Here is a 17,508-nt window from a genome sequence, read left to right on the forward strand (position 1 = left end):
AGAGAGAGAGAGAGAGAGAGAGAGAGAGAGAGAGAGAGAGAGAGAGAGAGAGAGAGGTAGACATTTTATTCATTGTTTTGACCTGACATAAGGTTCTATGACTGCTTATGATGTATTCATGACATGACATTGGAAATAAAATCAACCTTGTTGTAGAATATAGACGTGAAGTTATTCTAAGTTACTCTACTTGTAGTGTTATGTCTCATACTGTAAATCAAATCAAATGTATTTATATAGCCCTTCGTACATCAGCTAATATCATATTATATTAGTATAATATACTGTACAGTTGAAGTAGTTTCTTACTGGTGTTTCGTGAAGCAACACAAGTTTAGTCAATCGGATATTAATCTGTATTCCCAGGCTCTTGTGTTGAAACAAGTTGAAAACCTGCAAAAAGGGAATGGATATTATTTAAAACCCTTGTAATAATAACACAGCAACAAAAGTTGGCCACATCTATCTGATCAACAGAGCAGGTTAGCCCAATCTACCCAATCAGAAGAGACGTAGTTGGCCACATCTATCCAATCAACAGAGCTAGTTAGCCCAATCTACCCAATCAGAAGAGACGTAGTTGGTCACATCTATCCGATCAACAGAGCTGATATCGCTGTATAGCAACAACATAACTATCCCATCCTTTCAGTTGTATTCAAGTGCCTAGGGTTTTAGGTTGTTTCTGGACACGGCCAAGGAAGTACAGGGGGATAGAAGTAGGGTTAGGGCAGCGGTGTCAAACTCATCTTGTCCCGGGGGGGCCACATTCCGTCTTCAACTAATGTGTCCTCTATCCATCATTTTTGGGGGGAATTGTCTATGCTCCCTGACTGTCTAGCTGTCATTTGGGTGATTATTAGCTGGACAAAGCCAAAATACTGTATGAATGTAGGTCCGTGATCATTTATACACACTTTCCATTTGGTTTTTAGTTATTTTACTCAAACCACCCGCGGGCTGAATGTTTGACACCCATGGTTTAAGGGGTAGGAAGGAAGGGTTGTTTCTGGACAGGACCAGAGAACAGATACATAGATACCCATAGATATCTTATTACATGATTCTATATGTATAGTACAATATATTCATAGTAGGTTCTATGTAAGTCTATACACATACCATATTCATGATGGTGAGGATGAATCGTTTGGCTGCCTCTGAGCCGTGGTAGCTGACCATGGCTGGGTCGGCCACCACCACAGTCTCCACGTTGTACTCGTGGAGTAGTTTATACGAGTACCGTTTCCCTCTGCCTCCCTCAGACGGTTTCCTGGTCTTACTCTTCTGTCTTTCTGTAAATAAACAGAGAAAAATGACAACGCTTATTGTGACGCTTCTCATAACGCCCTGTAGTCAAATTGTGGTTGTTGACGTAGGCATTACATAAATGCTTGTGTACTGCTCATGAATGTGTTATGTGTGGCTGATGAATGTGTTACGGAGTCCTTTTAATGTGTTATGTAGTCCTTATGAATGTGTTATGGAGTCCTTATGAATGTGTTATGTAATCCTTATGAATGTGTTATGGAGTCCGTATGAATGTGTTATGGAGTCCTTATGAATGTGTTATGGAGTCCGTATGAATGTGTTATGGAGTCCTTTTGAATGTGTTATGGAGTCCTTTTAATGTGTTATGGAGTCCTTTTAATGTGTTATGTAGTCCTTTTAATGTGTTATGTAGTCCTTATGAATGTGTTATGGAGTTCTTATGAATGTGTTATGGAGTCCTTTTAATGTGTTATGGAGTCCTTATGAACGTGTTATGGAGTCCTTATGAATGTGTTATGGAGTCCTTATGAATGTGTTATGGAGTCCTTATGAATGTGTTATGGAGTCCTTATGAATGTGTTATGGAGTCCTTATGAATGTGTTATGGAGTCCTTATGTAATTCCTATTCAAATAGTGTTAGCCCATGTAGTTACTAGAGTATAACCAGAGTGTAACTAGTCAGTATAACATGGTAACTAGTATAACCAGAGTGTAACTAGTCAGTAACATGGTAACTAGTATAATCATAGTGTAACTAGTCACTATAACAAAGGAACACAGAACAATGGGTGAATTTTTGTCAAATGAAACTGGTCAGATTCTGTTTCAAATCAGTTACAAGTGTATTGACACTGTAGTTCCATGTAACTCCATGTAACTGTCTGGTATCTGTAACTGAAACGTACGCCCATACACATGAAAACGTGGTCAGTTATATAGTGACTTTATTGGTCAGCACACACTTATTTTGAAAATGGGTAGTAGACAGAAAGTCCACACACATTGACCTCATCTGGAGTGGATTTCCTTGATCCAAAGCAGATTGGTTAAGACCTCGTAATGAAAATCCTTCTTGGTTTCTAGTCTGCTTTGCGAGAGCTCGAGGTTTAACACTGATGTGGAGATAACCCTGCGCTTATTCAAGGTGAGAACTAGGAACGATAGAACGATGAACGTCTTACGACCGGCGCCACTATGGTTGAACCTGAGAGATACTGTAGGTCTACGTGTGACAGTTATGTTGAGTTGCGGGTGACTGTTTTTATATGTTCACATCTTTTCTGGGTTTAAAGAGATCTCAGAAGTCCAATCTGGCGAGCAGAGAAAACGTCTTCGTCTACACACCAGTGAGTTCTCTTGCTCGCTGTACATAAATCAGACATGGATCTCTCAATAAGCTGAGGCATGAGCTTTACCCATGGAGCCTTAGCATGCAAGAGGACAAACGCCAGTGTGGAAGCTATTACTTTCTGACATTGAGATGTACAAATCAAAATGTAGGGTTGATGAACAGCATAGGTGGAAATGCCTTAGGATGACAGGATCATTTTCAAATCGCGAGGTAGAAAATATGAGGTGGATAACAACCTACGGGGTGAGAATGTGTCACTGGGCCTTTGTGAGGAACATGGTTTGTTGACACTGTTGCATCATGCTTAAAGGTAAGGTATGGCTGGTCAGTAAATTAATATAGGTAGAGACATTAAATATCTCTACCTACAATATATTAATTTACTGACCAGTTATACCAGACAAACATGTTCTACAAGGCCCATTATTATTAGTATTATCATTACTTAAAGAGACAGAAAAATATAACTTCAAAATACATCTGTGTACTTGTAGATCTTTCATAGAAGTAGGAATACTAGAATGGACATGAACTATGTTATGACAGTATAAAAGATCATTTTGGTAAAGAAGTTGGTCAACCATGGTCAGCCAGTGATGTGATAAGATATTACAGTATGTTAAAACAATGAATCTGCACAGTATGTTTATTAGCTAGCTAGCCAACGAGTTTTAGTGGAATGATTCCATCAAATTACTTCAAATTAACTTCCAATATACCAACATTCCATACAAACAATGTAGTCAATACACAGCCATACACTGGCTTAAGTCCGTTGATGATAGGACTTAGACAAGTTGTAAATGCAGCCAAGTACTGATATTGAATCATATAATATTTTAGAGGCTATTTATACAGAACATTTGTATAAATCCTGTCTAAACTGTATTTATAATTATAAGACATATTTTGGTTTGACAATATTTCTATTACACAATTTCTGCTATATCACATGCTTTACTTTTATTTCCCTGCATAACTGAAAGGAGGAAATGCATCACCGTACCAGGCGGTGATACAACCCGGGCAGGATGCTCTCGATGGTGCATCTCTAGAAGTTTTGTGAGGTTCTTTTCTTCACCACACTGTCTATTTGGATGGACCATTTCAGGTTGTCAATGATCTGTACTCCGATGAGCTTTTCACCTTCTCCACTGCGGCCTCGTCGATGTGGATGGGGGCATGTTTCTCTCTGCTCTCTCCTGAAGTCCATGATCGGCTCCTTCATTTTGTTGGTAAATCGGGCCTACCACTGTTGTTTCGTCTGCAAACTTGATGATTAAGTTGGAGACGTGCGTGGTCACACAGTCATGAGTGAACAGGGTGTACAGGAGGGGGTTGAGCACCACCCTTGTGGGTCCCCCGTGTTGAAGATCAGCATAGCGGAGGTGTTGTTGCCTACCTTCACCACCTGGGGTCGGCTCATCAGGAGGCCCAGGACCCAGTTGCACAGGGTGGGGTTCAGACCCAGGGCCCAGAGCTTAGTGATGAGCTTGAGCTGTAGTCGATGAACAGCATTCTTACATAGGTATTCCTCTTGTCCAGATGGGATAGGGAAGTGTGCAGTGCGATGGCGATTGCGATTGCGTTATTAGTGGATCTGTTAGGGCGGTATGCAAATTGTAGTGGGTCTAGGGTGTCAAGTAAGGTGGAGGTGATATGATCCTTAACTAGCCTCTCAAAGCACTTCATGATGACAGAAGTGAATGCTACGTAGCGATAGTATTTAGTTCAGTTACCTTTGTCTTCTTGGGTACAGGAACAATGGTGGACATCTTGAAGCAAGTGGGAACAACAGACTGGGATAGGGAGAGACTGAATATGTTATTTTTACCGGAGAGTTCTTTCTTCCTGTCCGGGCAATGTATAGAGAACGCTGCTGGCTGTATGGACGGAGACAGTATATCCAGAGAGATCCATGATTGCATGAAACAAAGTATGTTACAGTCCCTGATGTCTCTCTGGAAGGAGATCCTCGCCCTGAGCTCGCCTACTTTATTGTCCAGGGACTGCACATTAGTGAGTAATATACTCGAAAATGGTGGATGGTATGCACGCCTCCTAAGTCGGACTAAAAGCACACTCCGAATTCCTCTTCTCCATCGACGGCGTCTTGTAGCAACCCCTGGGATCAGTGGAATTGCCTCAGGGGGTACAAACAAAGGATACAATTGTGGAAAGAGTAATTTCTGGTCGAAATGCTGGTGAGTGACTGCCAATCTAATATCCAAAAGTTATTTTCAGCAAGAAACATTCTGAGCAAATAATGTAATAAATAACCCCCCAAAAAATATATATGGCAAAGTTGGCTAGGAGCGAGGAACAGGGGAACCATGTCTGTCGGTACCATCTTGTCATCTTGTGGGCAACCAATCACAGTGCACCAATGGATAGCAACTGTCATTGAGTCCGACACCTCGGACAAGCTCACGTTTAAAACGCATGAAAGCCAGTCAGGGCTATGTCAAGAGCTGTGCTTAATGGCTAAATCATTTAATAGTGCACCAGGAGTACTTGCTACTGTGATTGCTGAAATGCAGAGCCTGTTGATGGAGTATTTTTTTTAATCCAAAATAATATTTTTGTTACATTGTTTGCTAACTCAGCTGGTTAGCTAGCTCTCTCAGTCTCATTGACTACCAAACATTGCTAATGCTAGCTAGCCACTTAATATAATTTTTTTTCAAAAAAATGTATGTAAGCTAGCTAAGTTAGCAATGCTATGAATACAACTCCCATCTGCAGTCGACATCCGGATACGATTTGAACGCTCCAAAAGTGGTTATAGCTTTGACTGCACTGTTGCTAGCTACACTAGATAAATCATTTTACCATCTTCCTGTGATGCAATTGCAATGACAGTCCACCACAACATACGCAAGTTTCCTGATTAGCAAGGGGTAGTCTGTGTTTAATTTCATTGTGTATTAGAACATATATGTACATATTCTTATTCATTCCTTTACACTTGTGTGTATAAGGTAGTTGTTGTGAAATTGTTAGATTACTTGTTAGATATTACTGCATGGTCGGAACTAGAAGCACAAGCATTTTGCTACACTCGCATTAACATCTGCTAACCATGTGTATGTAACCAATAAAATTTGATTTGATTTTGATTTGAGAAACACAGTTTGAGATCATTGTGAGGGGATTTCGCTAGTGGTTGAATGGGGAATTTTGCAACAGTTTGCAACAGTTTCCAAGGGGGGCGGGCCTTAGCGAAGGGTCAATTAGACTGGTTTGGAAATCTCCTTGGCCAAAATGGCTGCCATTATCACACTATTCTGGAACTTTGAGGATTTATTTATGACATAGAGTAGTGAACTTCATGTAGTTAAACTAGTATTTTAACTACATTTTGCAGTAGCTTGGTGGTAGTTGAACTAAATTCAAATCTAGGTAGTGTTTACAGTAGTTAATTACTTTTTTTTGGCCATGTAGTGGTGTAGCTAACTACTGGAAGTACATACAATTTTCTTTGCAAAAATATAATAAAATATGGGTGAAGTAGGCAAGAATTTCCTTTCTGTTTTGGCATCAGACCTGCCTTATTCTCACTTGAAACATAGTTGTTGTGTTTACTAGGCTAAGTTACACATTCTGTTAACATCTGACTCCAGATTGATCTCTTCTTGCAATTTGTAGTCTACAATATTTCAGATTTAGAAATGTAATTTTTCACAAAGTAGATTGGATGTAGTGAACATATTTTTCAAAGTAACTTTAGTTAAGTAAACTATATATTTATTAAGGGTAGCTTTAGTGTAGCGTAACTTCTTTCAGTGTGAAGTAATTGGTAGCGTGTTAAACTGCATTTTTAGAGTACTGCATAGCCCCTAAAGTAATTTAATAAGATCTCTGTGGGATCTTCATAACAGGCAGCGTAGACCAATAATCCCTAAACCAATTTTAAACCAAACTAAAACTTAACCTAAAACTTAAAAAGTGCACTATCCCTTTAATAACTTCAGTGTTCCGAAAGGGGAACATCTTCATCAATAATGTGTCTGCAGCACAAGATGGAGAAAGTCCACCTGGAATGACTCCACAGTAGTTGCCGCTTGTCTGTTTGTCTGTCGTCTGCTTGTCTGTCTGTCTCTCCTCGGTGGTGGAGCGCTTCCTCCTGGTCACCCGGTGGGCCTGTCCCGTGACGGCCAGCGTTCTATTGACAGGCTCGATGTAGAGGAAGTCTCCATTGAGTTGAATGAAGCCCATCTGCAAAAAATGGACAAGACAAGACAGAGATCATGGCTTGCGCTCAAACCGCATTTTTTCCCCTGCCCATCTGATGACAGCGCAATCCAGCTTAAACTTCGCCCACTGACAAAGGAGGGGAGATATTGTAGGAGAGCACAGCAGCATATCAATCGAGGCATAAAAAATACATTTACATTTTAGCAGACACCTATCCAGAGCAACTTACTGGCCCACCATGGGAAACGAACCCACAACCGTGGAGTTGCAACCATCATCTTCTATCAACTGAGACACATGGGGACGCACAATAGGTGCTGATTTGTGTCTGGGGTGAAAAATGACTTCAAACTGTACAGTAGAGCCATGAGGTTTTCATGGCGGTAAAGCCTCTTTCTCTCTCTCTCTCTCCCTAATTACATCTAAGAGAACACCTGGCTTAATTATGAATGAGAGATGAACGTACAGCAACAAACGCAGATTACATTGAATGCAAGACCTAAACATTTCAGTCACTCATCACTTGAGCCCGCTGTGTTGTCGCTGTCCTGACCATGTCATCAGCCTGATATACACTGACATTAAAATAAGGAAGCTGACAGCCTGACGTCAGTGCATGTCAAACAATACAACACACTGCACTGCGTTTGTCCTTCTCAGTACGTTCACAGCGTCTCTCTCTGAGCAATAAGGAGCAGCATTCTCATTGGTCGGTGTGAACGCTAGTCAGGTTTCCCACTTCCGTGCAGAGCTTGAAGTGGTTGTGGCATTTCTCTGAACCTTCCGGCTAAACACACTACACAGAACCCCAGAACCCCAGAACCCCGGAACCCCAGAACCCCAGAACCCCAGAACCCCAGCCCTGAAGGCTTGGAGGTATGCCATGCGGCCGAGACGTCTACAACTAGGGGAACTTTACATTACAGGTCAGTTAGTCCAAATAACAAAGCCCTGCTTACACGCTCCCCGCCACACATCATCTAGAGCTCCCCACTACCTAGAGCTCCTCACTAACTAAAGCTCCCTACTACCTAGAGCTCTTCACTAACTAAAGCTCCCCACCACCTAGAGCTCCTCACTTCCTAGAGCTCCCCACTACCTAGAGCTCCTCACTAACTAAAGCTCCCTACTACCTAGAGCTCTTCACTAACTAAAGCTCCCCACTACTTAGAGCTCACCACTACCTAGAGCTCCTCACTAACTAAAGCTCCCCACCACCTAGAGCTCCCCACTACCTAGAGCTTCCCACCACCTAGAGCTCCCCACTTCCTAGACCTCCCCACTACCTAGAGCTCCCCACTTCCTAGAGCTCCCCACTACCTAGAGCTCCCCACTTCCTAGACCTCCCCACTACCTAGAGCTCCCCACTACCTAGACCTCCCCACTACCTAGAGCTCCCCACTACTTAGAGCTCACCACTACCTAGAGCTCCTCACTAACTAAAGCTCCCCACCACCTAGAGCTCCCCACTACCTAGAGCTTCCCACCACCTAGAGCTCCCCACTTCCTAGACCTCCCCACTACCTAGAGCTCCCCACTACCTAGAGCTCCCCACTTCCTAGAGCTCCCCACTACATAGAGCTCCCCACTACCTAGAGCTCCCCACTACATAGAGCTCCCCACTACCTAGAGCTCCCCACTACTACCCCACTACCTAGAGCTCCCCACTACCTAGAGCCCCCCACTACCTCTCCACTACCTAGAGCTCCCCACTACCTCACCACCACCTAGAATTCCCCACTAACTCACCACTACCTAGAGCTCCCGACTACCAAGAGCTCCCCACTACCTAGAGCTCATCACTACCTCCCCACTACCTAGAGCTCCCCACTAACTAAAGCTCCCCACCACCTAGAGCTCCCCACTACTTAGAGCTCCCCACAACTTAGAGCTCCCCACTACCTAGAGCTCCTCACTACTTAAAGCTCCCCACTACCTAGAACTCCCCACTTCCTAGAGCTCACCACCACCTAGAGCTCCCCACTACTTAGAGCTCAGCACTACCTAGAGCTCCCCACTACCTAGAGCTCCCCACCACCAAGACCTCCTCACTAACTAAAGCTCCCCACTTCCTAGAGCTCCCCACCACCAAGAGCTCCTCACTAACTAAAGCTCCCCACTACCTAGAGCTCCCTACTCCCTCCCCACTACCTAGAGTTCCCCACTACCTCCCCACTACCTCCCCACTACCTAGAGCTCCCCACTCCCTCCCCACTACCTAGAGTTCCCCACTACCTCCCCACTACCTAGAGCTCCCCACTCCCTCCCCACTACCTAGAGTTCCCCCACTACCTCCCCACTCCCTAGAGTTCCCCACTACCTAGAACTCCCCACTACCTAGAGCTCCCCACTACCTTCCCACTCCCTGGAGTTCCCCACTACCTAGAGCTCCCCACTACCTAGAACTCCCCACTACCTAGAACTCCCCACTACCTCCCCACTACCTAGAGTTCCCCACTACCTAGAGCTCCCCACTACCTAGAGCTCCCTACTACCTCCCCACTACCTAGAGCTCCCCACTACCTTCCCACTCCCTAGAGTTCCCCACTACCTAGAGCTCCCCACTACCTAGAGCTCCCTACTACCTCCCCACTACCTAGAGTTCCCCCACTACCTAGAGCTCCCCACTACCTCCCCACTACCTCCCCACTACCTAGAGTTCCCCACTACCTCCCCACTACCTAGAGTTCCCCCACTACCTAGAACTTCCCACTACCTCCCCACTACCTAGAGCTCCCCACTACCTAGAGTTCCCCCACTACCTCCCCACTACCTAGAGTTCCCCCACTACCTAGAGCTCCCCACTACCTAGAGTTCCCCACTACCTAGAGTTCCCCCACTACCTCCCCACTACCTAGAACTTCCCACTACCTCCCCACTACCTAGAACTCCCCACTACCTAGAGCTCCCCACTACCTTCCCACTCCCTAGAGTTCCCCACTACCTAGAGCTCCCCACTACCTAGAGCTCCCTACTACCTCCCCACTACCTAGAGTTCCCCCACTACCTAGAGCTCCCCACTACCTCCCCACTACCTCCCCACTACCTAGAGTTCCCCACTACCTCCCCACTACCTAGAGTTCCCCCACTACCTAGAGCTCCCCACTACCTCCCCACTACCTAGAGTTCCCCCACTACCTAGAACTTCCCACTACCTCCCCACTACCTAGAGCTCCCCACTACCTAGAGTTCCCCCACTACCTCCCCACTACCTAGAGTTCCCCCACTACCTAGAGCTCCCCACTACCTAGAGTTCCCCACTACCTAGAGTTCCCCCACTACCTCCCCACTACCTAGAACTTCCCACTACCTCCCCACTACCTAGAGCTCCCCATTACCTCCCCACTACCTAGAGTTCCCCCACTACCTCCCCACTACCTAGAGCTCCCCATTACCTCCCCACTACCTCCCCACTACCTAGAGCTCCCCATTACCTCCCCACTACCTAGAGTTCCCCCACTACCTCCCCACTACCTAGAGTTCCCCCACTACCTCCCCACTACCTAGAGCTCCCCATTACCTCCCCACTACCTAGAGTTCCCCCACTACCTCCCCACTACCTAGAGCTCCCCACTACCTCCCCACTACCTAGAGCTCCCCACTACCTAGAGTTCCCCCACTACCTAGAACTTCCCACTACCTCCCCACTACCTAGAGCTCCCCACTACCTAGAGTTCCCCACTACCTAGAGCTCCCCAATACCTCCCCACTACCTAGAGTTCCCCCACTACCTCCCCACTACCTAGAGTTCCCCCACTACCTAGAGCTCCCCACTACCTAGAGTTCCCCACTACCTAGAGTTCCCCCACTACCTCCCCACTACCTAGAACTTCCCACTACCTCCCCACTACCTAGAGTTCCCCCACTACCTCCCCACTACCTAGAGTTCCCCCACTACCTCCCCACTACCTAGAGTTCCCCCACTACCTCCCCACTACCTAGAGTTCCCCCACTACCTAGAGTTCCCCCACTACCTCCCCACTACCTAGAGTTCCCCCACTACCTAGAGCTCCCCACTACCTAGAGCTCCCCACTACCTAGAGTTCCCCCACTACCTAGAGCTCCCCACTACCTCCCCACTACCTAGAGTTCCCCCACTACCTCCCCACTACCTCCCCAACACCTAGAGCTCCCCAGCTCTCATTGCAGGCTCCATAACCTCAAACTGTCCGTACAGTTGGGGCTATTCCCCTTGGGGCTATTCTCCAAACGTGGTGAAAACATGACGAGGAACAAACCCCCGGAGGGATTACCTGATGTTTGGATAGAAGGAAGAGGGTCAGGAGGGTTAGTGTTGCAGGAGGGGAGTGAAGGGAGAGGATAGGCCGATGATGAAGGCATATTTGGTTTGGGTTCATTTAGGTTTGATGATTTGTGCAGACTAAACAAGCCACCGGCGTTGCCTGATCAAAAGAAAGTGGGCTGACGAGGAGAAAATTGCTGCCCAATGTGGGCAGAGATAGACCGAGGGTAAGGCATGACCACTTCAAGCCTTACTGACCCCAGTCTCAGAGATCCCAGACCTAGGGCAACAGCACTAAGTCTGGGAATCATGCCAGTCAGTGGTTTTAAGCTTGTAACTCTAATGTCATGGCGCATGCAAACCACTAACTAGCGAAACACACTCATTGAAAATATCCTCTGCGAGCTCCATCTTGCTAGCTAGCGGGAATGTTTACGGCAGGATATGAAGGGATAGGTCTCTAACGTAGTTCCACCTCTTCTTCTCTATTCCAACTGACGAAGATACTTATACAGGTACTTCAACAGGTACTTGTACAGACGTGTATGCTGGAACATTGGTACATTGTGGGAGGCAACGCGTCTGTGTATTGAGACTACACTGACCCCACAAAAACAGGTCTGAGGATGGTTTTACTGACCTATGTTGACCACCTTTCATTTCAAAAGGACTTTTCACATCATCAAGGCATCAGTGTGGAGTCCAGCAAGAACATAGCAGAACAACAACATGACCAATGGAGTTTGACTTCTGCACTAGCGTTAACTATTTCATTCTTTATCAACCAATTTCTCCTTCTCACTCCAGTTATCCCTCCTCGCAGTTCTGACATTGCTACTGTTGCAGTGTTATGGCTATGTAATTACACCAAATACAAGGACTTTAGGGTCGAGGTCGATCCGTTTACGGCCTGTCAATCCACCCCGCCAACTCCATCCTTTTGTGCAATTTGAGCCATGACCAACTCTGCTATTGTCAATCAAACATTATTAGAACCTAATTGCCCAATAGACATACAGGACACAACATGTCAAATTGTCCTCTTGAAGTTGTAGACACTATGAAACAACATGTATCAGTGCAGAAAGAGAGAGAGAGAGAGAGAGAGAGAGAGAGAGAGAGAGAGAGAGAGAGAGAGAGAGAGAGAGAGAGAGAGAGAGAGAGAGAGAGAGAGAGAGAGAGAGATAGGTAGACATTTTGAGTTGATGAAGGTTGATGAAATGTCAACTTATGTATCGTTTGTCACATTCTAAAATTAGCGTCAAAATTCTGTCACCTTTGGTGAGTCTGCTGAGGTCAACAATGTGCTAGATTCCTAATGCTGCCACTGCTGTGGTGTGAGCATCAGAACCAAAGACCATCACTTCAAACAGTACTCGGTTTATCTTAGGTCAGAGGTCTGGCTGTGGTATATTTCTCAGTGATACATTGTTATGTGGACTGATCCAATGGTGTAGAATGGCATATACTGTACACTGGTTCTACAGAAGGACTAGACACAGATACTGGTATATTTAGACGATAGCAAATCCAATATTGCAAAACTACACAACTGGTCCGTCGCCATCGTAAAAGTTAATTCACATGAACTGCAATATTTCATAAATTGAGAGCTTGTTGTCGCATGGACAAACAAGGAGAAAGAAAACAATGAAGGGAAAAGCAATACCGTGCTTTTGCCAAGCTCATTGCGTGTTTCAATGTGTGTGAGGCGACGTTTCGGGTTAACAAGACAGAGCCCGGGACTGTGGTCCAAACTGTTGAGACTGAGTCCAAGCCTCTCTAACCACAGGAGCTCACCCTTAAAACCTCAGGGGGCTGCTAATGATTCTGTGCTGTGGCTCACGGAGAAGTTCATGTTGTCTGCCCTGAGACGGCACAAAGCAGGGTGGGCCAAAAAGGCAGTGGACCTTGGAGAGTTTACCTCCCACACATTCAAAAGATACACCTAAGGCTAAGGCGGTATGCATGGAGTTACACACATATAAACACAAATACACACACACACACACACACTCACTGACAGAGACACAGAGTTGCTACAGTACCTCCCCACTTTAGACATACTTCAACATTCCTATCAAGCTGTCACAATGGGCAGGGAACCTTCAACATTCCTATCAAGCTGTCACAATGGGCAGGGAACCTTCAACATTCCTATCAAGCTGTCACAATGGGCAGGGAACCTTCAACATTCCTATCAAGCTGTCACAATGGGCAGGGAACCTTCAACATTCCTATCAAGCTGTCACAATGGGTAGGGAACCTTCAACATTCCTATCAAGCTGTCACAATGGGTAGGAAACCTTCAACATTCCTATCAAACTGTCACAATGGGTAGGGACCGTCAACATTCCTATCAAGCTGTCACAATGGATAGGGAACCTTCAACATTCCTATCAAGCTGTCACAATGGGTAGAGAACCGTCAACATCCCTATCAAACTGTCACAATGGATAGGGAACCTTCAACATTCCTATCAAGCTGTCACAATGGGTAGAGAACCGTCAACATCCCTATCAAACTGTCACAATGGATAGGGAACCTTCAACATTCCTATCAAGCTGTCACAATGGGTAGGGCTCCTTCAACATTCCTATCAAGCTGTCACAATGGGTAGGGAACCTTCAACATTCCTATCAAGCTGTCACAATGGGTAGGAACCGTCAACATTCCTATCAAGCTGTCACAATGGGTAGGAACCGTCAACATTCCTATCAAGCTGTCACAATGGGTAGGAACCGTCAACATTCCTATCAAGCTGTCACAATGGGTAGGAACCGTCAACATTCCTATCAAGCTGTCACAATGGGTAGGGTACCGTCAACATTCCTATCAAGCTGTCACAATGGGTAGGAACCGTCAACATTCCTATCAAGCTGTCACAATGGGTAGGGTACCGTCAACATCCCTATCAAGCTGTCACAATGGGTAGGGTACCGTCAACATTCCTATCAAGCTGTCACAATGGGTAGGAACATTCAACATCCCTATCAAGTCACAATGGGTAGATTGTTTGTTTGAGTTCAATGGTCCTTGTCCTACACATATCTCCAACTCTGAATGTATGAATCGTCCCAGAATGACTTGAACGGATGTCTAGACAGTAGCCTACTAAAACAATGTATTTGGATTGCAAAAATGAAATGTACACTATTGTTGTTGTTTAACAGTATCCAAACTCAGAAGTATGATGTTGGAAATGGCAGGTGTTACAGACTATTCTATTCTCATGCATGAGCATAGCTTATGTTTTTTAAAGACACACAACAAATAACACTTAGGCCTATCAATAAACATAACTAATATGCCAATCATGCTATTGACTTGAATATATATATATTTACCAGTCCTGCGCAGGTGCTGAATGAGGCAATGGATCCTGCGTAATTGAGAACAGTTCCGCTGTAATAGCATCCTCTCTCTTCTGTGTTGGCAGCGGACGAAACTGGCATACCGCTCCGAGATGCCTTTTGTGCTTTCTGTCTCCTCTCCACCATGAATTTCTGGGACAGAAACCGAGTGTCTCTCTTCAGGATGAGGTGCAGGTCCCTGCCAAAAGCAGGAATTCGGAGTCTCAGCCCTGTGGAAGCAGCCGTTTGCGGTCCTTGAGGTTCCCAATGGTATAGCTCTGGAGATTCGTACTCTTCCCAGTTTGAAATGGAACGAACCTCCCGAGAGCTGCTCCCGGCGCTGGCGTCAGTCTCTCGGCTAGTTGGTTTATCGGGAGCCCCGGCGCTGGCGTCAGTCTCTCGGCTATTTGGTTTATCAGGAGCCGGTGGACCTGTGTCTGGAAAAACCTCCGGGAAAATAATTTCGGACTCGGATTCCTGGAAGGGGTGTGGATCTGGAGAGTAAAAATAGGAAACGAGAGAAAGAAGACAGCAAATACCCTAGGATTAGTCGTTATAGTCTTTTTCAGAAAGGTCAACTGGAGCAAAGAAAATGTAGCCCATGGATGAGCCTGTCTGCTCCAATAAAATGACTGGGTGATGTCTCACCTGCGCATCACTATATTAGCTAACTCAGCGAATTATAACAGTGAGAAACATCGAGAATTGTTACCAATGCCTTGTGAGTACCTGATGAACTAAATCAACGTTTAAACTGCATATTGAAGGTGTTTCACATATACCTGCAATGGCAAATGCTCCAAGAAAACATAACTGATGGAGGAGACTGAAGATGCGCTTTAGATGCATATTCAGTTATTGTTCAATTAACCTTTACAGCTATAGTGTCGTTAAAAAGTTGCTCTCCACGCACATTAGTCAAATTCTGTGTTGTCTATGCGCTGCCTGATACTTTTTCCCATCTCCCGGTAAACGCGCCTCTCTCCTCTCTCACATGAACGTGTTTCCAAATGAATGAGTCCGTATCCTGCACTGTAAAAATCAAAAAGTCAGCATAGGAGAGAGAGAGAGAGAGATTTGTATAGAAGTGTATTTTGATGTATGGACAGCGCGCACTGAGCGGTAGAGAGCACACTCGAGCAGTCAATACTTCAAGCTCTAAATAGCCTACTCAACTGCACTAAGACCAGAGAAGAATATAGCCACACGTGTTGAGTTGCTACCTCAATTTATTGGGGAGGAGGTGTGCAAAAGAAAATATAACATGCAGGCTTTTTTCTACAGATTTAATTGGAGCATAATAAACTACTGTCTGTCTACTATAGCTATATATTGGAGTTATTTTTGCTCAAATGGAATGAAACAATCTCATGTCAAAATGTTGTCACTTCGTTTTCAATTGTTTGAGTTTTCATTTAGCTTCTCACTGAACAAATGCTCGTTCTTTCCATTTAATTTCCTGGACACCTGTATATCTTTTGGATCATACAATAAAGGAAAATTGCCAAACGTCTGCTGTGTTTGATTTTTACCATAGTTAAAACATATTTTCCAATTAATGATTTCCTACGTTTTTTTCCTCATAGAATGGGTGTATTAAAAAGAGCTGTATAATTGTGTAAAAACAGTAGCCTACTGGGTTGCAGTAATTCTTTTTGTATTCATTCATCATCATCAGTTGATCCCATGCTCCTAACCCTTCACAACGTGTAAGTTTGTGTATAGGAGAACCCATTCTCAGCAATGACTCTGGGGTTTCATAGAGTTTGGGTTTTTCTCCATTATTCTCTAAATGATAGGCTTATCAAAAGTGTCAGCAAGACCACTGATATCCTTTCTATGTGATCCTACAGTATTCCCAGACTTCTATTCATGATCGATTAGGTCCATGGTAGGGCACTCACTAACACCCTGGACCAGAGCTAGCACTCACTAACACCCTGGACCAGAGCTAGCACTCACTAACACCCTGGACCAGAGCTATCACTCACTAACACCCTGGACCAGAGCTAGCACTCACTAACACCCTGGACCAGAGCTATCACTCACTAACACCCTGGACCAGAGCTATCACTCACTAACACCCTGGACCAGAGCTATCACTCACTAACACCCTGGACCAGAGCTAGCACACACTAACACCCTGAACCAGAGCTATCACTCACTAACACCCTGGACCAGAGCTAGCACACACTAACACCCTGGACCAGAGCTAGCACTCACTAACAACATGGACCAGAGCTAGCACACACTAACACCATGGACCAGAGCTAAAACGCACTAACACCCTGGACCAGAGCTAGCACTCACTAACACCCTGGACCAGAGCTAGCACTCACTAACACCCTGGACCAGAGCTATCACTCACTAACACCCTGGACCAGAGCTAGCACTCACTAACACCCTGGACCAGAGCTATCACTCACTAACACCCTGGACCAGAGCTAAAACGCACTAACACCCTGGACCCGAGCTAGCACGCACTAACACCCTGGACCAGAGCTAGCACGCACTAACACCCTGGACCAGAGCTAGCACGCACTAACACCCATTTTTACACCATTAATTTTTCCAATAGGGGATTCTAGAAACACTTAAAATAAGGGCTGTGTTTTGTGTAGGCTTACCCTGGCATGACATTTTGATAACCGTGTAAATATATCTAGGACAAGGTGATGTTTATCAATATATTAGCCTGTATTTACCCTCCAATAATGAAATGCTGGATGATCTGGACCAGACTGCCAAATTGAGGCAAAGGTAAGAATCTCTGGATTAACTATCTAATGTTACCTAAATGTAGTAATGAATAAATTGGCAAAATGTCTTGTGTTGTGCAAGTTTTAAATTGACACAAAACCTGTTAGCAAAGTTGTCATTTAGACATGATGTGCAGGAGCTTGCAGGGATTTGTAGTCTTGCATGTTGTCGACTTTGATGCTAGCATTTTTTAATCTGAGTGTAAATAGAGCCAAATATATTGATAAGTCACCTTGTCCAAGAGAGATTTATATGGTTATCAAAACATCACGCCAGGGTAAGCCTACACGAATCACAGCCCTTATAGGGAAAATTAATGGTGGAAAAACGA

The 17,508-nt window shown here is 45.0% G+C and overlaps 1 protein-coding gene across 1 annotated transcript in view; it reads right to left on the reverse strand.

The window, feature by feature from the left end:
* Nucleotides 1-15,559, reverse strand: part of LOC139544378 (A disintegrin and metalloproteinase with thrombospondin motifs 19-like) — a 113,131-nt gene extending 97,572 nt beyond the window's left edge. Inside the window, exons 1-5 of the mRNA XM_071351403.1 lie at nt 15,200-15,559; nt 14,412-14,911; nt 6,662-6,842; nt 1,123-1,295; nt 310-393 (exon numbers count right to left, since the gene is read on the reverse strand). Coding sequence (XP_071207504.1) covers nt 310-393; nt 1,123-1,295; nt 6,662-6,842; nt 14,412-14,911; nt 15,200-15,266 — 1,005 coding nt within the window. The 5' untranslated portion in view covers nt 15,267-15,559. The remainder of the gene's footprint in view (nt 1-309; nt 394-1,122; nt 1,296-6,661; nt 6,843-14,411; nt 14,912-15,199) is intronic.
* Nucleotides 15,560-17,508: the final 1,949 nt, after the last annotated feature.

Source organism: Salvelinus alpinus, chromosome 18 (assembly GCF_045679555.1).
Source record: "Salvelinus alpinus chromosome 18, SLU_Salpinus.1, whole genome shotgun sequence".
Lineage (NCBI taxonomy): Eukaryota > Metazoa > Chordata > Actinopteri > Salmoniformes > Salmonidae > Salvelinus > Salvelinus alpinus.